Genomic DNA, 21,997 nt, shown 5'->3' with positions numbered 1-21,997 from the left:
GTGATTAATTTTCTTTGCTCACATACTATGGAGTCCCTGGGTAGCCGGTTTGCCTGGGCGGGGGTCCCTAGGCAAGAACATTTTGAAAACCCCTGGTCTAGATGACCCCACTGATCATGTTAACCCACAGGCTGATTTTGGGACAACCCTTGGCTGTTTGAGCAGTCAGTGAGCACAGTAATGGTCCTATGTGGTTCTGTGCCAGACTCACCCCAGTTTGTAGTCATGAGGCAGGAAGTTTCCCTTGGCGTAGTCACTCTGGGTTTTGGCAATCTGCTTCAGGAGGTTGGTCTTGCTGAAGCCATAGCCGTTCAGAGCACTGCCTCCGAAAATCAACTTTCCCCCGGCATACATCTGTGGACACACATTACCAGTTTCACACAAAGGGAGAGAAGACAGTAAAGGGTGTTAGGTTGGTAAAAAAAAAAAAATATAGAAGAAAATTGCAAATTTGGATATGGTTTTGGTTAGAAACCACAACTTTAGGGCAAAATACAACAAATCTAATTTCGTGGCCATCTAGCACAGAGAAAGTAATTTTACAGTGTCTCTATCTAGCTGCATAATAACATGGAAATACACCTTAGTTACATATAAAATAAAGCAATGACGGGGCTGTAGTGGAGCAGGTTGAGAGCTTCAAGTTCCTTGGTGTCCACATCACCAACAAACTATCATGGTCCAAACACACCAAGACAGTCGTGAAGAGGGCACGACAAAGCCTATTCCCCCTCAGGAGACTGAAAAGATTTTGCATGGGTCCTCAGATCCTCAAAAAGTTCTACAGCTGCACCATCGAGAGCATCCTGACTGGTTGTATCACCGCCTGGTATGGCAACTGCTTGGCCTCCGACCGCAAGGCACTACAGAGGGTAGTGCGTACGGCCCAGTACATCACTGGGGCCAAGCTTCCTGCCATCCAGGACCTCCATACCAGACGGTGTCAGAGGAAGGCCCTCAAAATTGTCAAAGACTCCAGCCACCCTAGTCATAGACTGTTCTCTCTGCTACCACATGGCAAGCGGTACCGGAGCGCCAAGTCTAGGTCCAAAAGGCTTCTCAACAGCTTCTACCCCCAAGCCATAAGACTCCTGAACAGCTAATCATGGCTACCCAGACTATTTGCACTGCCCGCCCATGGGTCTAAAAGAGGAGGTTAGCATGTCTTGGGGGTATGACATTTGACCCTCTGTAACTTTCTCACTCATCATTATTCACGATTCATTCAGGATTATCCATAGTCATGGTAGCATCCACATTAATGTTTAGAAACATATTACATTCTTCTTCTCTCCCTCCCTCCAAAATGTGCCCTGGCAGCAACACATAAATGCATCTTCATAAATGGGAGTGCAGACAAACACAATCACATACACACAAACAGTAACACACATAGCAAACATACACCGATGGTGACAGAAGAGCTGTGACTGTCTGAGTGATTGTTTCCCAGTTTGTTGGGCCAGTCTCACCAGAGGCAAATGGAAACAAAGAGGGGGGGCCCGGTCAAGCTTGAATGGGGGTCTGCCCTCCACCAAACCAGGAAGCGCACCGCCCCTCCATACAGGAGATACACAAAACACACACAGGATGTGTCTCAATACTATAACATGGGCTCCTTTTCCTTGTCTCCTTTCCTTCATGAGAGAACTGGGAGGTTTCCACCATATTGCCTCCAACTTTCAAATGTTGCCAGATCAGTGATCATGGAGAACAGGAGACAAGAAGAGGAAGTTAAATCTATTAACATACAACCATAGCACTCCAGCCTTCAGTAGGACAGTGATCTCCTACACTCCCAGCTAGCACATTTGGTTCCTTGGAAGTTGTGGGAACATATGTTTTTGGTTTCCCATTGGTTCTGGGAACAAAGCCATCATTTTCCTGACAGGTTAAATTAACGTTTTTTTAAACATTGAGAATGGAAGTTTAAATGTCACCTGTTCTGGGAACGTTAATTTTTAGGTTGCAGCGAGGTTCTTAGAACGTTTTACTATGGTTCCTTTAAAGTTTTCCTGGGAGGTTTAATTAACGTTCTGAGAACGGAAATCAAAGGTTATTTGAAGGTTATTAAATAACGTTCTGAGAACATTCTGTTGTGAATATTTTGAACGAAATGTAAAGGGTATTTGGAGGTTTATGAATAACTTCGTTAAAATATTCACTGAATGTTTCAATAAGACTTTTAATAACACTGCTAGCTTAGGTTAACGGTTTTGAACTGCAAGCATAGATAAGACACATGGAAATGAATTTGCTTCGGCACACATTTTTTATTATGGCACAGCGAGTGAGATTCAAACCTATGATCTTCTGTTCTCTATTCATGGTATTAGTCCACTGCGCCACCAGAATGGAGCTAGCATGCCATGTTTTTTAAAAAACTCATTACAAAGCTGTTCATTTTAGTCTATTCAAACAGACCCCATTTCAAAGGAAACAAGCACTCATTAAGATCAGGTGTGGCCAATTAGTGAGTGCGGCCAATACACCTGAACACACTTAAATCACATTTTATTGGTCACATACACATATTTAGCGGGTTATTGCGGGTGTAGCGAAATGCTTGTGTTCCTAGCTCCAACAGTGCAGTAGTAACTAACAATTCACAACAATACACAAATCTAAAAGTAAAATAATGGAATTAAGAAATATAGTCCTTGGGAGCGGGCCACGTCGGTGGCACTGTGTTATTCTCAAAGTGGGCGAAGAAGGTGTTTAGCTTGTCTGGGAGCAAGACGTCGGTATCCGCGACGTGGCTGGTTTTCCCTTTGTAATCCGCGATTGTCTGTAGACCCTGGCACATACGTCTCGTGTCTGAGCCGTTGAATTGCGACTCCACTTTGTCTCTGTACTGACGTTTTGCCTGTTTGATTGCTTATGGAGGGAATAACTACACTGTTTATATTCTACCACATTCCCAGTCACCTTGCCATGGTTAAATGCGGTGGTTCGCGCTTTCAGTTTTTTTAAACAAGATAGAGGATAGAGAGAGTTTTGTTGACGCTGAGAACAGAATGAATATGTTATTAAATAACATTCTTAGAACGTTAGTAATGTTTTCTTGTGTTTTTTATGGAAAGCTCTTAATGTTCTGAGAACATGACTTTAAATAGAACCATGAGGAAACCTGTAGAAAACGTTATGCTGAAGTACTGAAATTCCCACAGAATAACTTTCTTAACGTTCTCTGAATGTTCTGAGAACATTCCCAATGTCAAACCAGTCCTAGTGCGGCAGGTGACCTAGCGGTTAAGAGCGTTGGGCCAGTAACCGAAAGGTCACTGGTTTGAATCCCCGAGCCGACTAGGTGAAGAATCTGTCGATGTGCCCTTGAGAAAGGCACTTAACCCTAATTGTTCCTGTAAGTCACTCTGAATAAGAGTGTCTAGTAAATGACTTCAATTTTTTATTTAATTTTTTTGGGGGGTAGATCAGCTTAATATTGCAGATAGATTGTAACTTCCATCAATGTAATTGTCTGCATCACTTCCAATCCCCCATGTTTTTTATATATATACTCCCCTTTATTACTTTTCAACCCCGCCATCCTTTCCCTACTTGGGATAAATTAGTGAACAACAATCCTTAGGCCTCTACTTCCAGCTTATACTTACTATATACATTTTATGGACACAGTCAATTTTACAATAATTATATTTTGTTTGTTTTTTCTCCTGAACTTCTTCTATTCTCAACCTCTCCGATCATTTTTATGATGTCCATCCGGTTTGCTTCTATATGCCATATCTTTCTAACTGTGCTCTTTCCCAAAAGCTCCCAACATACAACCTATATATTTATTATGGACACAGTATGCTTACATTATTAGTTATCTTGTTATTATTTGTTGTTAGTTGTTATTAGTCCCATCCTTCAACTCCATTCAACACCTCCCATCTATCTCTTAACACCATCCATATAGGATTTCTATTTGCCATATACTGTATATTTCAACTGTACTGTGATGTTTTACAAAAGTTCTGAACCTTTCTATTCTCATTGTTTCTACAGATTGTGAATTAAAAATAAACATTTTTGCTAAAAGTATTATTATATTATTGATCGATTGACTATGACTTTTCAGATCACCCAGTAATGATATGCAGATAGCATTACTGGGTGATCTGAAAAGTCATAGTCAGGTTAGCTCCAGGTAAATATTGCAATCCTTTAGCCATTCCTGGACCTGTGTCCAAAAACAAGCTACAAATGGACAGAACCAAAACAAATGATCCAATGATTCTGTCTCTTCACAGCAAAATCTGCAGAGCTGGGAAGATTGTATCCCCCATATAAATAACATTCTATTAGTAGCAAGAATTTTATATAATAATTTAAATTAATTAACGTTTTGCGTGTCAGTTCATAAACACTATGCCATGGGATCGGTACGTCAAAAATCTCTTCCCAACTATTTTGCAATCTATATGGGACGGCTGTCAATCCTTTGGTCCTTAAATTAAACTGATATACTTTTTTATTTATCACAGTTTTCCTTAACCAATTATGTTCTTTAATGCAAGGCCGACAGACAAGTTCCTTACTTTCTCCCCCTTCCACTTTCCTCTTCCATTTTTGGGGTAAGGCTGCAATTATTTGGTTGTAATTTTGGGTAGAGCAGACATTTCCATATGTTTTTGTTAGCTGCATGTGTGACATAACTCCACCAGTCCTACCGATAATATCATTTATGAAGATTATACCTTTTTTAAACATTTTGTCAAAAAATAAATGTAGAACATTACCAAACATTTTATTAAATGTAACCATGTTTCAATTTTTAGGAAACGTTTTGTTAAAGTAATGAAATACCAAGAAAATAACATTACTTTGTCAAGTTCCTTAAATGTGCTGAGAATGTTCCAAAGCCAAGCAACTATCCTGCACCATTCCCAGAAAGTTGTGAGAAGGTTTTATGCAAAATAACCATAGGACAACCATACTCTCGCCAAGCTCTAAGAAACATTTGGCTCTCAGAACGTTCTGTGCTAGCTGGGCTGTCCCAACCATAATCAACTACTTCCAAACCCCCGTTCCTCCTTGTGCCCCCCTGTATTGTACCAAAAGTGTTCCGGGTCCAACGCCGTGCCTCTGGACCAGGACAGGAAGTGATGACTGGGTCAGACGAGTGGCCGTGTCTGTGTCGTATTTGACCAGCCTGAACGGGTCCTGAGAACTCTGTCACAGACATACATATCATAATTATTAACAATCAACAAACAGCTAAATCATCCAGCATACTCCCACTGTATGTCTGAGCCAGGGTTGCCATGTCTGCGGTTTTGTAGCAATTGGGCTACTTTGAAAACGATGTTGTGGGTGAAAATGAAATGGTCGTTGGTTTCGGGTTGTTGGGCTACTTCTAAATTTCACTGCGGCCGCCATGGCATTTCTCTCTGGTTTTTAAAAATCTATTATTTTCACTGTGACCTGCTGCTGCTGACTATCAGGCAGTGAGGCAGGCTGTTGCCGAGTGAGTGGTGAGGAGGGAGGGGGAGGGCCGGAAGGGTGTGTGTGTTGAGAGAGCGCTGCAGCAGGCAGCTGAGTCACGTGAGTGAGAGGAGAGCAGCATGTGCACAAGTCATGAAAAGTGATGTGAAAACAATGAATGGAAACACCTATTGGATAAATCTGGCAACTCCTCTCTTGCTGCCCCCCAATAAATGTGGGTCGTTTTCAGGCCTTGTTGGCGGGTTTTGAGTGGTCATTGATCTAGTAATTCTAGCTACACCTGGCAACTCTGGTCTGAGCCATGATCAGACACAGGCTACATACAGTATGTCCCTAAAGACACCCTATTCCCCATATTGTGCACCACTTTCTGACGTACTGCGGTCATTTGGGATCAGAGACCAAAAGCAGTGCACCATATATGGATAGTATGAGTATCGTTTGGACAGAAGTAACACCTCCTCCACACCCCCAGCTCCTCACCTTGGCACAGGGGTTGGTGGAGGCATGGACCTGCCTGTGGTGGACCCTCCGCAGGATGACCTCCACGTTGCGGCCCCTGGGCGGGGGGCAGAGGGAGGAAGTGACGTAGACCACCAGGATGTGGCCCCGGGGGGCCCAGGGGGCCCGGAGAAACAGCTCCAGCTCTAGGTCAGACAGGAGGGGAAGGCGGGTTGAGCAGTGGCAGCCCTGTGGAGTAGGAGGAGTCTGAGAGCTGTGGAGGAGGAGGAGTCTGAGAACCACAGGGCAGGGAGGAGTTTCACTGGGGGAGAGGGCTGAGAGGGAGGAGAAGCATGGCAGGCCTGCAGACTTTGCCCTGTGGGAGAGAGAGACTGTAAGATTAGTGTGTGTATCTGTACGTGTGTGTGTGTATCTGTATGTGTGTGTGTGTGTGTGTGTCACCTGTGCAAGGCAGGTCTGAACAGGTTGGCTGGTGTGGACATGTGCAGGCTGCAGGTGGCCGGCCTCGGGACCTTCCTCCTCAGACGGGCTGGACGCACAAAGGTAGGTGGGATCTCCTCAACGGTGGGAGTTGCGGTCCAAGCCTCTTTGCGTTTAGGTGGTCTGGATTTGTAGTCTGGGAGCAGTGGTTCATCACTGAGACCTGGGGGATGAAGAAAAGGGAGTATAGCTAGAAGACTAGTAGTTTAGTTAACAAGCAATAAACATCACACAACAAACAGGGTTGTTCAAGGGCCATCTATCATGGAGAATAGCCCATAGGGTGATGGGATACCTGTGGCCACCAGGTAGAGTTGGAGCCAGCGCAGCGCTGTATCTCTCACTCTCTTCCTGATCCCCTGTAACTCCGCCCTGTAGGCCTCGACCTCCACTGACTCCACCCCTGCTTGCCCTGGCCCCTCCCTTCCACTACTCACAGGCTATACATGGGGAGGAGTGGGAGGAAAGGAGAAGAGGGAGGGAGGGAGGGATAAGAGGGGGAGTAAGAAGGATGAAAGAGGAGGGGATAGAGGGAAGGAAAGGAGGAGAGGGAGGGAAGGGGGGATAAGAGGGGAAGTGAGAGTGAGAGGGATGTGAGAGGAGGGGATAGAGGGAAGGAGAGAAGTAAAACAGATACAATAGACAACAGCAAAGACAGAAAACAGTGCTGTTTCCATACTGATCATAAACCTCCTACAGTGAAGGCTGTCTTGTCTTCCATACTGACACTAAGTAAAACACATCAAACAAATACCAAATAAATAAATATCTCTTACACATTTACACATTACTGTCACGATCGTCGGTAAGAGAGGAGGACCAAGGCGCAGCGTTGCAGGCAAACATACTCTTTATTTAGCGATAAACGACAAAATAAACAAAACGATAACGTAACAGTTCACGGTCTAACACAAACCAACTCGAAACAAGATCCCACAACTACTGTGGGAAAACAGCCTGCATAAATGTGGTTCCCAATCAGAGACAACCAGCCACAGCTGACACTCGTTGCCTCTGATTGAGAACCACACTGGCCAACATAGAAATGAAACACCTAGAACTATAACACAGAAATCTACACACCCTGGCTCAACATAACAGTGTCCCCAGAGCCAGGGCGTGACAATTACACCTTTTAAAGGAAAATTATGCATCAATGAATAAACCAATTTATGTGTTAATGTATTTAGTCCTGTAAATGTTGTGCAGTAAATCTGTGATGTCTGACGTGAGACAAATAAACAACATCACACAGTCCTCTTCAGTGCTACAGTGACAGACATGGTTCAATGTGCAGCGCCAGGGGAAAAAGACAAATAAGCTGTCGCTTAGGGCCCCAGGCCGCTAGGGGCCCCCCAGCCCCCCAAAAAAGATTATACTTTGAAAACAGCTACTGCAGCATTTATTTTGCTATAAATCACAACTCACACATGTGCCCATACTTGACTTTTGACTATTTTTATGAAATGCTCGCACTATAGAGCCCTGAGTGTGACCACCCGCCAACGTAGATGGTGAATTAGACATTCTTACCGCCAATGCCAAAATCTACCTTACCTTAAAAACACCAAAATATGGATCTTGAAAGGGAGTGTTATGTATTTTGAAAACTTTTTTCCAGTGGATGTTGGCATTTTTGCCATGTCCCCAGGTGTTCATCAATATAAGCCATAAAATAATAAAATGATTCATTATTTTATAGTTCTAGTTAAAGCTGCAATACAGTGCCTTCGGAAAGCAATCAGACCCCTTGACTTTTTCCACATTTTGTTAAGTTACAGCCTTATCATAACAAAATGTGGAAAAAGTCAAGGGGTCTGAATACTTTCCGAAGGCACTGTATGTACATATTTGGGCGACCGACCAAATTCACATAGAAATGTGTGTTATAGATCTGTCCTTCTCATTAAAAGCAAGTCTAAGAAGCGGTAGATCTGTTCTATGTGCGCTATTTCTATGCTTCCCATTCTTACGTTTCGTTTTTGCATATTTTACTTTCAGTTTTGTACACCAGCTTCAAACAGTTGAAAATACAATATTTTTGGTTATGGAAAATATATTTCACAGCGGTTTAGATGGTACAATGATTCTCTACACTATACTTGCTTGTTTTGTCACAAACTGAAATTAGGCTAACTTTTAGAATTTTAGCAACCCGAAATGGCGGAGTGATTTCTGCATAGTGCATCTTTGAATTCTCTCTCATCAATAACGTTTTTTTAATGTATTTACCATTCTTTTATTTAAGATTTCCTGTGTCCCTGATATCACTATCCACCCTGTTAGTTTGTTGTAATTCTCCTTTAAGAAAACAACCCCTTCCTACAATGACATTCAGGAAGTGTCATTTCTTTGGTGGGAAAACAATGGTGCAAAGCTAAATAAATATAAACACTCAGTTTTATACATTTTCCTATGTTTCATGTTGTTAGTCTGTATGTCTCACTCATAAATGTCCATCCTGTTTTTATTTTATTTTTATTTAACCTTTATTTAACCAGGTCAGCCAGTTGAGAACAAGTTCTCATTTACAACTGCGACCTGGCCAAGATAAAGCAAAGCAGTGCGATAAAAACAACAACAACACAGAGTTACATATGGAATAAACAAAACATACAGTCAATAACACAATAGAAAATCTATATACAGTGTGTGCAAATGTAGTAAGTTATGGAGGTAAGGCAATAAATAGGCCATAGTGCAAAATAATTACAATTTAGTATTAACACTGGAGTGATAGATGTGCAGAAGATGATGTGCAAATAGAGATAGTGGGGTGCAAATTAGCAAAATAAATAACAACGTAAATAACAATATGGGGATGAGGTAGTTGGGTGGGCTAATTTCAGATGGGCTGTGTACAGGTGCAGTGATCGGTAAGCTGCTCTGACAACTGATGCTTAAAGATAGTGAGGGAGATAAGTGTCTCCAGCTTCAGAGATTTTTGCAGTTCGTTCCAGTCATTTGCAGCAGAGAACTGGAAGGAATGGCGGCCAAAGGAGGTGTTGGCTTTGGGGATGACCAGTGACATATACCTGCTGGAACGCATACTACGGGTGGGTGTTGCTATGGTGACCAATGATCTAAGACAAGGCGGGGATTTGCCTAGAAGTGATTTATAGATTTATAGATGACCTGGAGCCAGTGGATTTTGCTAAATTATATATAGAAAATTAACCACATTTCAAAATATGTTTGTAGAACTGTGTTTAGGGGTTCTATACAGATGCCTCTTAGATTCTGGGTTCTTACCGGCTCCACCTCCCTCAGACTCAAGGTGATGTCATTCTCCGCCAGGACGCTGAATATCAGGGTCATGTTCAAGTGGTTACTGAAGGTCAGTGTTATGTTCTCGTTCACCTGATGAATACACACAAAATCTATAGTAAATGTGTTTGGGCCACACACACACACAAACACACACACACACACGTACGTACGTACGTACGTACACACACACCTTGTATTTGTGCAGAACTTCATTCTGAGACCTGGGGTTGAAGGTCCACTCCTTAGTCAGACAGCCCTCTCTTGTGTACTGCTGACCTCCCAAGGATCCTACCAACAAGGCAACCCAACTGGACCTGATCACACAACACACAGTCCTTAGTTTACGGACTCTTTAAGGGACACTCATAGGTTTACTCTTGAAATGACTGCTAAAGTTTGTGATTGCATTGCTATCATTACTGCACATCTGTAGTTCAGGGGTTCTCAACCTTTTTGGGACCCCTCATAACACAACTCGAGTGAGATAAAAATAGCAGACAAGGAGTTTTACTATGACTTCGGCAGTGCATGGCCAGACAAACCAAGTCTCTGGCCCTGGGAAGGAACATTTTAAACGCCCGTCTCTTGGCATTGGAGAGAAAACGTTGCAGTTTTCAAGCTAATTTCCTGCAATTCTACACATTTTGTCATATGGCAAAGATAATTTTTGTTGTTGCAGCTTTAAAGCTAATATCCTGCAATGTTATACATTTTTCCATGAGGCAGAGAGACAACTTTGCAGTTTTAAAGTTTAAATTACAGTGCATTTATGTAAAAAATAATCAAGAAGTATTGAGTTCAAAAAATTTATAATTAGTGGAGTACTGTGGATACCAATATCCCTGTGACCCAGGCCCATGTTGCCCAGGCTTAAGAACAGAAATTGTAGATTAATAATATTACATTGTATTGCATTACACCATCTTAACTTATTCCACTAATCCCTTGGCCAAAATGTGTTTAGTCTGTTGTTGTTAGTAATATATACAGTATATATATATCTTTTTTTATTATGCAGCACCTCCGCCGACCCCCAGGGGGGCACCGACCACACTTTGATAACCCCTGTGTTAGTGTAATCTGGTTTCAAACAGCTGAGGATCTGACCATACCTGTGCTTGCCTGTGTGGTACACAACACCATGGCCACTGGGCTTGAAGGAGGCCATCAGGATGTCATAGGGACTGTCAGAGAAGATGTTTGTGTAAACGCCCCCTCTGGGCATGGCACTGGGCAGCTGGCACACTGCTACTGAACCAGACGGGTAGCTGAGACACAGTCAGGGACAACACTGCTCCATGCTTAAAATAGATTAAGGGGGTGAAAAGAGCAGAGAGCATTGGGAAGGGATATAGGGAGGGTGGAAAAACATGGACATCAGCAGTGGTAGAACGCAGATGTGGCGAGGCAAGGATACTAGAGATAGCTGGTTCCATCAGGCAGGCCATAGTGCAGTTTTGGGGAGACGCTGTAGCCCAAGTACTTGGTGTTGGGGATGAAGGGAAAGAGGCAGTCCTCTGCATGGGCTGGGGCCGGCTGTGGCAGCTGGAGGACCTTATAGTCCTGGTAGTGTTGAGCCACCATGGGGCGTGTGTGGCCTCTCGAATCCAGCCGGGCATGCTCCTCTTTTCTATAGGAGCATATTCAAATCAACACAACGGCTACACAAGTGTCTATGTAAGTCAGTATATGTTAAGACATAGAAGGGTAGCCAGGGGAAGGAGAAGGAGTATCTTGGTTTTACAGGTTGATCTGTACTGCAGGAGCTGGAGTGAGGAGGTCTGCACCTTAGGTTTATACCACTTACATCTGATCTAGGATGGGTCTGAGCTTGTTGACAGCCCAGTAACACACCTCCAGAGTCCTGCTGTGAAGACGCGGAGTACAGGGGACACTGTTCACCTCTAGAGAGAGAGAGAGAGAGAGAGATACACTTGCAAGAAGTGAAAAAACTGTCTGAAGAGAGGTTACATTCCTACACTGCATGTACAGCCTAGTCTGGGTGGAAAATGCATATTTTGAATATTGTGTAGAAATTGTTTTGACATTTCTGAAAGCTTGTATGGTATATCTTCAGCCGAGTCTGACTACCCATATTGAGGAAAATTAATGTTTTTAGACAAATAATCACATTTCACAAAAATAGTGTAGCATTCACAAGTGTAAATTGTCTTCATCAGGCTCTGCTAAGCTAAGAACATTGTGTAGAATTTGTTTTGAAGTCTGTATGGTGATGGTGCGGGGTGGTGTCACGTTCGTTTAAGGACAGGTCAGACCAAGGCGCAGCGTGAAAGGCATACATGTTTATTTCACAGATAAACACACGAACAAAACAACAAACCAAACGAAACGTGAAGTCCTAAGGCTGAACACAATACAAGCCTCCAACACGGAACAAGATCCCAGAACTAATGAGTGCCAACAGGCTGCCTAAGTATGATCCCCAATCAGAGACAACGAGCGGCAGCTGTCTCTGATTGGGAATCACACCCGGCCAAACATAGATATACAACACCTAGAATATAAACATAGAAAACACAACATAGAATATCCACACCCTGACTCAACATACAAGAGTCCCCTGAGTCAGGGCGTGACAGTACCCCCCCCCAAAGGTGCGGACTCCGACCGCACCAACCTGACATGACAGGGACGGGTCCGGGTGGGCATTCCGCCTCGGAGGCGGATCCGGCTCCGGGCGTGACGACCACATTCTCTCAGCCTCCTCGTTACGCCCCTGGTCTGGTCTGGACCTCGGCGCGCTGCTTCCCCTCTCCTTCCTCCCACGATGTACCAAGCCCTGTCTGGACCCTGGTGTGGGAGACCCCGAACCTGGAGAGGGGCGGACGTCTGGGTCTGGACGGGAGCCGCTGACCGGAGCTGGACTAGGCACCGGTGGAGCGGACTGCTCTGGCTCCGGACTGGAGCCCCTGACCGGAGCTGGACTGTGCACCGGTGGAGCGGACTGCTCTGGCTCCGGAGTGGAGCTGCTGACCGGAGCTGGACTGGACCCCGGTGGAGCGGACTGCTCTGGTTCCGGAGTGGAGCTGCTGACCGGAGCTGGACTACCCCGGTGGAACGGACTACTCTGGCTCCGGAATGGAGCCGCTGCCCGGAGCTGGACTGGGTACCGGTAGAGCGGACTGCTCTGGCTCTGGAGTGGAACAACCGACCGGAGCTGGATCAGGCACCGGTGGAGCGGACTGGCGACACGCACCACTGGCTTGGTGCGGGGAGCAGGCATGGGCCGTACCGGACTGGGAACACGCACCACTGACTTGGTGCGAGGAACAGGAACGGGCCGGGCCGGACTGGGAACACGCACCACTGGTCTGGTGCGAGGAGCAGGAACGGGCCGGGCCGGACTGGGGACACACACCACTGGCTTGGAGCGGGGAGCAGGTACAGGTCGTACCGGGCTGGCGACACGCACCACTGGCTTGGTGCGAGGAACAGGAACGGGCCGTACCGGACTGGGGACACACACCACTGGCTTAGTGCGAGGAACAGGAACGGGCCGGACTGGCGACACGCACCACTAGCTTGGTGCGAGGAGCAGGCACGGGCCGTACCGGACTGGGAACACGTACCACTGGTCTGGTGCGAGGAGCAGGAACGGGCCGGGCCGGACTGGCGACACGCACCACTGGCCTGGTACGAGGAACAGGAATGGGCCGGGCCGGAATGGGAACACGCACCACTAGTCTGGTGCGAGGTGCAGGAACGGGCCGCGCCGGACTGGGAACACGCACTACTGGCTTGGTGCGGGGAGCAGGTACGGGTCGTACCGGGCTGGCGACACGCACCACTGGCTTGGTGCGAGGAACAGGAACGGGCCGGACCGGACTGGGGACACACACCACTGGCTTAGTGCGAGGAACAGGAACGGGCCGGACTGGCGACACGCACCACTAGCTTGGTGCGAGGAGCAGGCACAGGCCGTACCGGACTGGGAACACGCACCACTGGTCTGGTGCGAGGTGCAGGAACGGGCCGGGCCGAACTGGCAACACGCACCACTGGCCTGGTGCGAGGAACAGGAACGGGCCGGGCCGGAATGGGAACACGCACCACTAGTCTGGTGCGAGGTGCAGGAACGGGCCGGGCCAGACTGGGAACACGCACCACTGGCCTGGTGCGAGGAACAGGAACGGGCCGGGCCGGACTGGGAACACGCACCACTGGCTTGGTGCAGGGAGCAGGAACGGGCCGGGCCGGAATGGGGACACACACCACTAGTCTGGTGCGAGGTGTAGGAACGGGCCGGGCCGGACTGGGAACACGCACCACTGGCCTGGTGCGAGGAACAGGAACGGGCCGGGCCGGACTGGGAACACACACCACTGGCTTGGTGCGGGGAGCAGGAACGGGCCGGGCCGGACTGGGAACACGCACCACTGGCTTGGTGAGGGGAGCAGGAACGGGCCGGGCCGGACTGGGAACACGCACCACTGGCTTGGTGCGGGACGCAGGCACGAGGTGTACCGGACTGGGAACTGACGTTAGAGATCTCCGACTGTACCAGTCTTTCACTCTCCGCGCCCAGTCCTCCTCCCGTGAGGACTCCTCCCTGAGCCCCCATGAGTGCAGTGGTCGGGGCTCTTCTCCATCGATCCCCGACCACCATTTTAGCCCCCCTCCCCAAAAATTTTCTTGGGGCTGTCTCTCGGGCTTCTTCCTCGGCCGGCGCCTTCTGCGTTGCCGTTGCTCCTCTCTAAACCGGGCCTCCACTGTCTCCTCCCAAGGACGGCGATCCATCCCAGCCTGAATCTCCTCCCATGTCCAGAATCCCTTTCCGTCCAGGATCTCCTCCCATGTTCAGGCTGTCTGCTCCTGGGCACGCTACTTGGTCCATTTTTGGTGGGATATTCTGTCACGTTCATTTAAGGACGGGTCAGACCAAGGCGCAGCGTGAAAGGCATACATGTTTATTTCACCGATAAACACACGAACAAAACAACAAACCAAACGAAACGTGAAGTCCTAAGGCTGAACACAATACAAGCCTCCAACACAGAACAAGATCCCACAACTAATGAGTGCCAACAGGCTGCCTAAGTATGATCCCCAATCAGAGACAACGAGCGGCAGCTGTCTCTGATTGGGAATCACACCCGGCCAAACATAGAACTACAACACCTAGAATATAAACATAGAAAAAAACAACATAGAATATCCACACCCTGACTCAACATACAGAGTCCCATGAGTCAGGGCGTGACAGGTGGTTTGGTGACAGTATTTTAAAGGAGAGGCATGGCCTTGGGTCCTGTCCTGCTGTCATTAGTGTGTTACCTTTGTACATGAGAGAGAAGGAGAGATGGGACAGACACTCCTCCAGGTAGAGCCTCAGAGTGGATGTCACAGGAATACAGGTCGCTGCAGACAGACAGAGATCAATGTACCATTCAGGATACTTCAGTTTCAACTAAATAAACATTATTTCAATCGCAACCCAATAGTTTACAGCCCCTTTGCCATTTCCATCGATGAAGTCACATGATATTTGCATTGTTTGAGCACAGAGATATACTGTAACTGGGAGTGTTTTGCTTTGTGTGACTGACATATCTGTTTCTCACTGTTGTTGTCCCGGTCGACAGGGAACTTCTTCTTGAACTTCAAGGTGCTGAAGCGAGCGGTTGGCTGGCGGACAAACAGGGAGGACTCAGTGGGCAGCAGGATCTGACTTGTGACAATGGACATCCTGTGCCGGGTGTCCGGGGGTAAGGCGACCTGGGTGGGGTAGGGCCGCGGGGGTCTACCGGACACCCTGGTCTGGTGAAAGGGTTTGGCGTCAACAGGGATGTCTGAGAGTTCCTCCCAGGACAGGGCACACAGGTTCCGGATTCCCTTGGGAAGCAGGAGCTCCTTCTCCCGACATTCCTGGAGGAGCTGAGCTATCTGCTCCAAGAGGTCAGGAGCCTCAACCGTGTAGCGCTGGAATGTCTTCAGGTCCATGTCTGTCTCCTGGAGTTCAGGTCCCCGGGTCAGTGCTAAGGCCACCACGCCAATATTGGTCAAGTGTCTTCTCAGGATTAGCTTTAAACACGGCAAACTCTCACAATCAGAAAACAACTTTGGAAATGGAACATGTGATTTCTCTGTTCAGGCTGGCCCATAGAATGCTGAGGTGGTTCCTGGTGCATTCTAGAACATGGATCAACAATGACTCTTTGTGACCACACTTTGAGAGTTCCGTTGCAATTCTGTTCAGAACTCTCCGAATACACAATCATAAATTGCTGCTATTACATTGAAAAATGACTCAACTCTAATCCAATCTACTGAAGATGGTGACGCCTTTTCTAGGTGTAAAGTAGTTTGTATATCTGAATGCATTGTTAGCTTTGAGCATCTGGAGAGGCGCTACTGTATAAAATGAATACATTATAGTTAATCTGGACATTTGTTGCTTATATATGATAATTTTAAGAGTAGTTGAGGGGAGATGTTGCATTTGAGCCGACTGTAAAAAACGAACTAATAATTTATCTCTTGAGTGACATTATTTTGTGTGATGACTGGATTACCCTTTGTGACAAATGTGAAATGGTCGACAGTAATCCCACTTGAACAAGGTCTCTCATGCAAATACAGTACTTTTGGCATTTAGCAGCAAATAGTACTTGTTTATTTTCATCTATCATCCAAAGGCATAAAATGCCCATAAGCCATAGAAAATGGCAACACTGATGAAGGCCAGTGGGATGGCCTTGTGTCTCCCAGGCTTGTGGCTGAGTCCATCTGCAGAGGTGCAGCAGTGCACACACCCAGTTGTGACCTCCATAAAGATATAGACCTGAAAGACTAAATTAGTTCTTAGAAAAGTCCAGTAGCAGGAAATGTAGAATGAGGCAAAATGCTGAATGGTGTCAGGTATAACTGATATCACCTTATAAACCCCCCCACCAAGCCACAACAGTCCCACCCCATGATGAAGACATGTGGCTTCACTCTCACCATGTGTTCCTGGCATGTAATATCACACAGGAAGCTTTTGAACTTCACTGTCTTAAGAGCCTGTGGCCAATGCGGAGCACCATGGTCTTCCCCTAGGCTCCAGGAAGATATAAACGACACTGCTCCTCCTAACCAGCCAGCAGTGGTGGAAAATGTACCCAATTGTCAGACTTTAATAAAAGTAAAGATACCTTAATAGAAAATTACTCAAGTAAAAGTGAAAGTCACCCAGTAAAATCCTACTTGAGTAAAAGTCTAAAAGTATTTGGTTTAAAATATACTTACAGTGAGGGAAAAAAGTACTTGATCCCCTGCTGATTTTGTACGTTTGCCCACTGACAAAGAAATAATCAGTCTATAATTTTTATGGTAGGTTTATTTGAACAGTGAGAGACAGAATAACAACAAAGAAATCCAGAAAAACGCATGTCAAAAATGTTATAAATTGATTTGCATTTTAATGAGGGAAATAAGCATTTGACCCCCTCTCAATCAGAAAGATTTCTGGCTCCCAGGTGTCTTTTATACAGGTAACGAACTGAGATTAGGAGCACACTCTTAAGAGAGTGCTCCTAATCTCAGTTTGTTACCTGTATAAAAGACACCTGTCCACAGAAGCAATCAATCAATCAGATTCCAAACTCTCCACCATGGCCAAGACCAAAGAGCTCTCCAAGGATGTCAGGGACAAGATTGTAGACCTACACAAGGCTGGAATGGGTTACAAGACCATCGCCAAGCAGCTTGGTGAGAAGGTGACAACAGTTGGTGCGATTATTCGCAAATGGAAGAAACACAAAAGAACTGTCAATCTCCCTCGGCCTGGGGCTCCATGCAAGATCTCACCTCGTGGAGTTGCAATGATCATGAGAACGGTGAGGAATCAGCCCAGAACTACACGGGAGGATCTTGTCAATGATCTCAAGGCAGGTGGGACCATAGTCACCAAGAAACCAATTGGTAACACACTACGCCGTGAAGGACTGAAATCCTGCAGCGCCCGCAAGGTCCCCCTGCTCAAAAAAGCACATATACAGGCCCGTCTGAAGTTTGCCAATGAACATCTGAATGATTCAGAGGAGAACTGGGTGAAAGTGTTGTGGTCAGATGAGACCAAAATCGAGCTCTTTGGCATCAACTCAACACGCCATGTTTGGAGGAGGAGGAATGCTGCCTATGACCCCAAGAATACCATCCCCACCGTCAAACATGGAGGTGGAAACATTATGCTTTGGGGGTGTTTTTCTGCTAAGGGGACAGGACAACTTCACCGCATCAAAGGGACGATGGACGGGGCCATGTACCGTCAAATCTTGGGTGAGAACCTCCTTCCCTCAGCCAGGGCATTGAAAATGGGTCGTGGATGGATATTCCAGCATGACAATGACCCAAAACACACGGCCAAGGCAACAAAGGAGAGGCTCAAGAAGAAGCACATTAAGGTCCTGGAGTGGCCTAGCCAGTCTCCAGACCTTAATCCCATAGAAAATCTGTGGACGGAGCTGAAGGTTCGAGTTGCCAAACGTCAGCCTCGAACCCTTTATGACTTGGAGAAGATCTATAATAATAATATAATATGCCATTTAGCAGACGCTTTTATCCAAAGCGACTTACAGTCCTGCGTGCATACATTTTTTTGTGTATGGGTGGTCCCGGGGATCGAACCCACTACCTTAGCGTTACAAGCACCGTGCTCTACCAGCTGAGCTACAGAGGACCACATGCAGATCTGCAAAGAGGAGTGGAACAAAATCCCTCCTGAGATGTGTGCAGACCTGGTGGCCAACTACAAGAAACGTCTGACCTCTGTGATTGCCAACAAGGGTTTTGCCACCAAGTACTAAGTCATGTTTTGCAGAGGGGTCAAATACTTATTTCCCTCATTAAAATGCAAATCAATTTGTAATATTTTTGACATGCGTTTTTCTGGATTTTTTGTTGTTGTTATTCTGTCTCTCACTGTTCAAATAAACCTACCATTAGAATTATAGACTGATCATGTCTTTGTCAGTGGGCAAACGTACCAAATCAGCAGGGGATCAAATACTTTTTTCCCTCACCAAAAGTATCAAAAGTAAAAGTATAAATCATTTCAAATTCCTTATATTAAGCAAACCAGATGGCACCATTTTCTTGTTTTTTAAATTTACATCTAGCCAGGGGCATGCTCCAACCCTCAGACATAATTACAAACGAAGCATGTGTATAGTGAGCCTGCCAGATCAGAGGCAGTAGGGATCACCAGGGATGTTCTCTTGATAAGTGTGTGAATTAAATCATTTTCCTGTCCTGCTAAGCATTCAAAATGTAACAAGTACTTTTGGGTGTCAGGGAAAATGTATGGAGTAAAAATTAGATAATTTTCTTTAGGAATGTAGTGAAGTAAATGTATAAAGTTGTCAAAAATATAAATAGTAAAGTAGAGTACAGATACCCCAAAAAACGACTTAAGTAGTGCTTTCAAGTATTTTTACTTATTAAGTACTTTACATCACTGCCAGGCCGAAAGATGCACAGGAAAATATTAAATTACTGAACTGTTATGTATAAGGGAAAGACAAAGACAGTTGCCCTGGTGGCTCAACACTACAGGGACATGTTGGTCACAATCAAAATAGTTCTAGAACACGTTAAGAGGTGATAAATCTGTTAATGGGTGGTTATGAGTCAGCCTATAAACAACATGTTTCACTACATTCTCGGAGTGACCATCCACTGATGGCTGGAGGTCAGTGTCCTCAGGTCAATCTTTGGCAGCGGCAGCCATGATGTCAGCCTTGCATGTCAGAAACATTGGGTCATTCGAGCCCTGAATGCTGATTGGCTGAAAGCCATGGTACACTACATGGCCAAAAGTATGTGGACACCTGCTTGTCGCACTTCTCATTCCAAAATCATGGCCATTAATATGGAGTTGGTCCCCCCTTTGCTGCTATAACAGCCTCCACTCTTCTGGGAAGGCTTTCCACTAGATGTTGGAACATTGCTGCGAGGACTTGATTCCATTCAGCCTCAAGAGCATTAGTGAGGTCGGGCACTGATGTTGGGCGATTAGGCCTGGCTCGCAGTCAGCGTTCCCATTCATCCCAAAGGTGTTTGATTGGGTTGAGGTCAGGGCTCTGTGCAAGCCAGTCAAGTTCTTCCACACCGATCTCGACAAACCATTTCTGTATAGACCTCGCTTTGTACACAAGGGCATTGTCATGCTGAAACAAGAAAGGGCCTTCCCCTAACTGTTGCCACAAAGTTGGAAGCACAGAATCGTCTAGAATGTCATTGTATGCTGTAGCGTTAAGATTTCCCTTCACTGGAACTAAGGGGCCTAGCCCGAACCATGAAAAACAACCCCAGACCATTATTCCTCCTCCACCAAACTTTACATTTGGCACTATGCATTCGGGCAGGAAGCGTTCTCCTGGCATCTGTCAAATCCAGATTTGTCCGTCGGACTAACAGATGGTGAAGCGTGATTCACCACTCCAGCCGGAGCTTGGCACTGCGCATGGTGATCTTAGGCTTGTGTGCGGCTGCTCAGCCATGGAAACCCATTTCATGAAGCTCCTGACGTTGCTTCCAGAGGCAGTTTGGAACTCGGTAGTGAGTGTTGTAACCGAAGACAGACGATTTTTATGCGCTTCAGCACACGGCGGTGCCATTCTGTGAGCTTGTGTGGCCTACCACTTCGCGGCTGAGCAGTTGTTGCACCTAGACGTTTCCACTTCACAATAATAGCACTTACAGTTGAATGGGGCAGCTTTAGCAGGGCACAAATTTGACAAACTGACTTGTTGGACATGTGGCATCCTATGACAGTGCCATGTTGAAAGTCACTGAGCTCATCAGTACAGACCATTCTACTGCCAATGTTTGTCTATGGAGATTGCATGGCTGTGTGCTCGATTTTATACACCGGTCAGCAACAGGTGTGGCTGAAATAGCCAAATCCTCTAATTTTAAGGCCGTGTAGTGTATATCAGACCGCATACAACGGGTATGACAAAACATTTATTTTCACTGTTCTAATTACGTTGGTAACCAGTTTGTAATAGCAATAAATCACCTCAGAGGTTTGTGGAATAGGGCCAATATACCACGGCTAAGGGCTGTATCCAGGCACTGCATGTTGCATCGTACGTAAGAACAGCCCTTAGCCGTGGTATATTGGCCATATAACCCATAGAGATCCTATTAAATTAAGTATTCACATTCCTAATTCTATGTGCCAACCTGCTGTTATCGATGCAATGTGAGGTGGGGGATGGGGCTGGAGTTGCAGGTGCATTTTGGGGTTGGACAGTGTTTGGGGGCTGAGCAGGGGATGGTGTGGGTTGAGGTTTAAATAAAATATCTAAATAATGTAAAATAATCCTGAAATTATATCAAATTGAATAAACTGTGATTAAACCCAAACTACACTTAACAAAAAAAAAATCCTGTCTGTCATGAAGCCCTTTTGTGGAGAAAAACTAATTGGCTGTGCCCCAGCCAGTCATGTGAAATCTATAGATTAGAGCCTAATTTATTTATTTCAATTGACTGATTTCCTTACATGAACTGTAACTCAGTAAAATCTTAGAAATTGTTGCATTTTGCGTTTACATTTTTGTTCAGTATAATATTGTATTAGTGCCTTTTAGAGGTAAGATACTTTGCCTTTTAGTGGCAAAAAAGAAAAACTATAAAAAGTTGGTAAACCGTCATTTGCAAAAGGAAAAACAGTGGTGATATTACCTGAGGTACTTCAGAGGTGTATTAAAAATGATTTAAACATGCAATGAGTGCTCCAAAACAGAAACGCTATTAAACAACTTTATATTATTGTCTCATGATATATAATACACTCACATAAATAACTCTTTAATAAAATCCAATGATTAATCAGAATGATTGAAGTTACCTTTCACTGGCCGTTTGAAGAAGCGAAACATTTTCCGCATCAGTGTCATTTCCATGACCTGCCTTCTTTATCGGACAAACACATATGCCTCCCTATCAAGCCCATGAAATGGACCAGAACAGTTCAGGCCAGGGTGTACTCGGCTGGATTGAAAAACTTTCAAAACATTGCAACGTTACACAATCTGAACACATCCCTGCTCTGAGTCTGGTGGCTCATAAAAAGTACATGGACACAGCACCATCTAGAGGTTCATTCTGCAGTAATGTCATTCAATCCTTCCTCACTTAAAACGACATCCATCCCTGAACATTATCGACTATATACAGTGCATTCGGAAAGTATTCAGACCCCTTGACTTTTTCCACATTTTGTTACGTTACAGCCTTATTCTAAAATGGATTAAATAGTTTTCTTCCCTCATCGTGGTTCTCTGTCACAAATACAGCAATCAGAAAAGACAACACAATG

At 45.6% G+C, this 21,997-nt stretch overlaps 1 protein-coding gene across 1 annotated transcript; it reads right to left on the bottom strand.

Annotated features, from left to right (window-relative positions):
- Window positions 1–207: 207 nt before the first annotated feature.
- Window positions 208–15,627, bottom strand: LOC311134008 (uncharacterized protein C3orf20-like; the record flags this gene model as incomplete). The annotated part of the gene is made up of 12 exons (XM_084167622.1): window positions 208–354; window positions 5,065–5,181; window positions 5,938–6,187; window positions 6,358–6,559; window positions 6,692–6,836; window positions 9,649–9,756; window positions 9,857–9,980; window positions 10,779–10,934; window positions 11,084–11,296; window positions 11,474–11,570; window positions 14,962–15,045; window positions 15,234–15,627. 12 exons carry the CDS (start codon window positions 15,625–15,627, stop codon window positions 208–210), a joined length of 2,037 nt encoding a protein of 678 aa, XP_084023748.1.
- Between the last annotated feature and the right edge of the window lie 6,370 nt (window positions 15,628–21,997).

The sequence above is a fragment of the Coregonus lavaretus genome (assembly GCF_964263955.1).
Source record: "Coregonus lavaretus genome assembly, chromosome: 8".
NCBI classification, from domain to species: domain Eukaryota; kingdom Metazoa; phylum Chordata; class Actinopteri; order Salmoniformes; family Salmonidae; genus Coregonus; species Coregonus lavaretus.
This window is presented reverse-complemented; position numbering and strand designations above follow the sequence as displayed.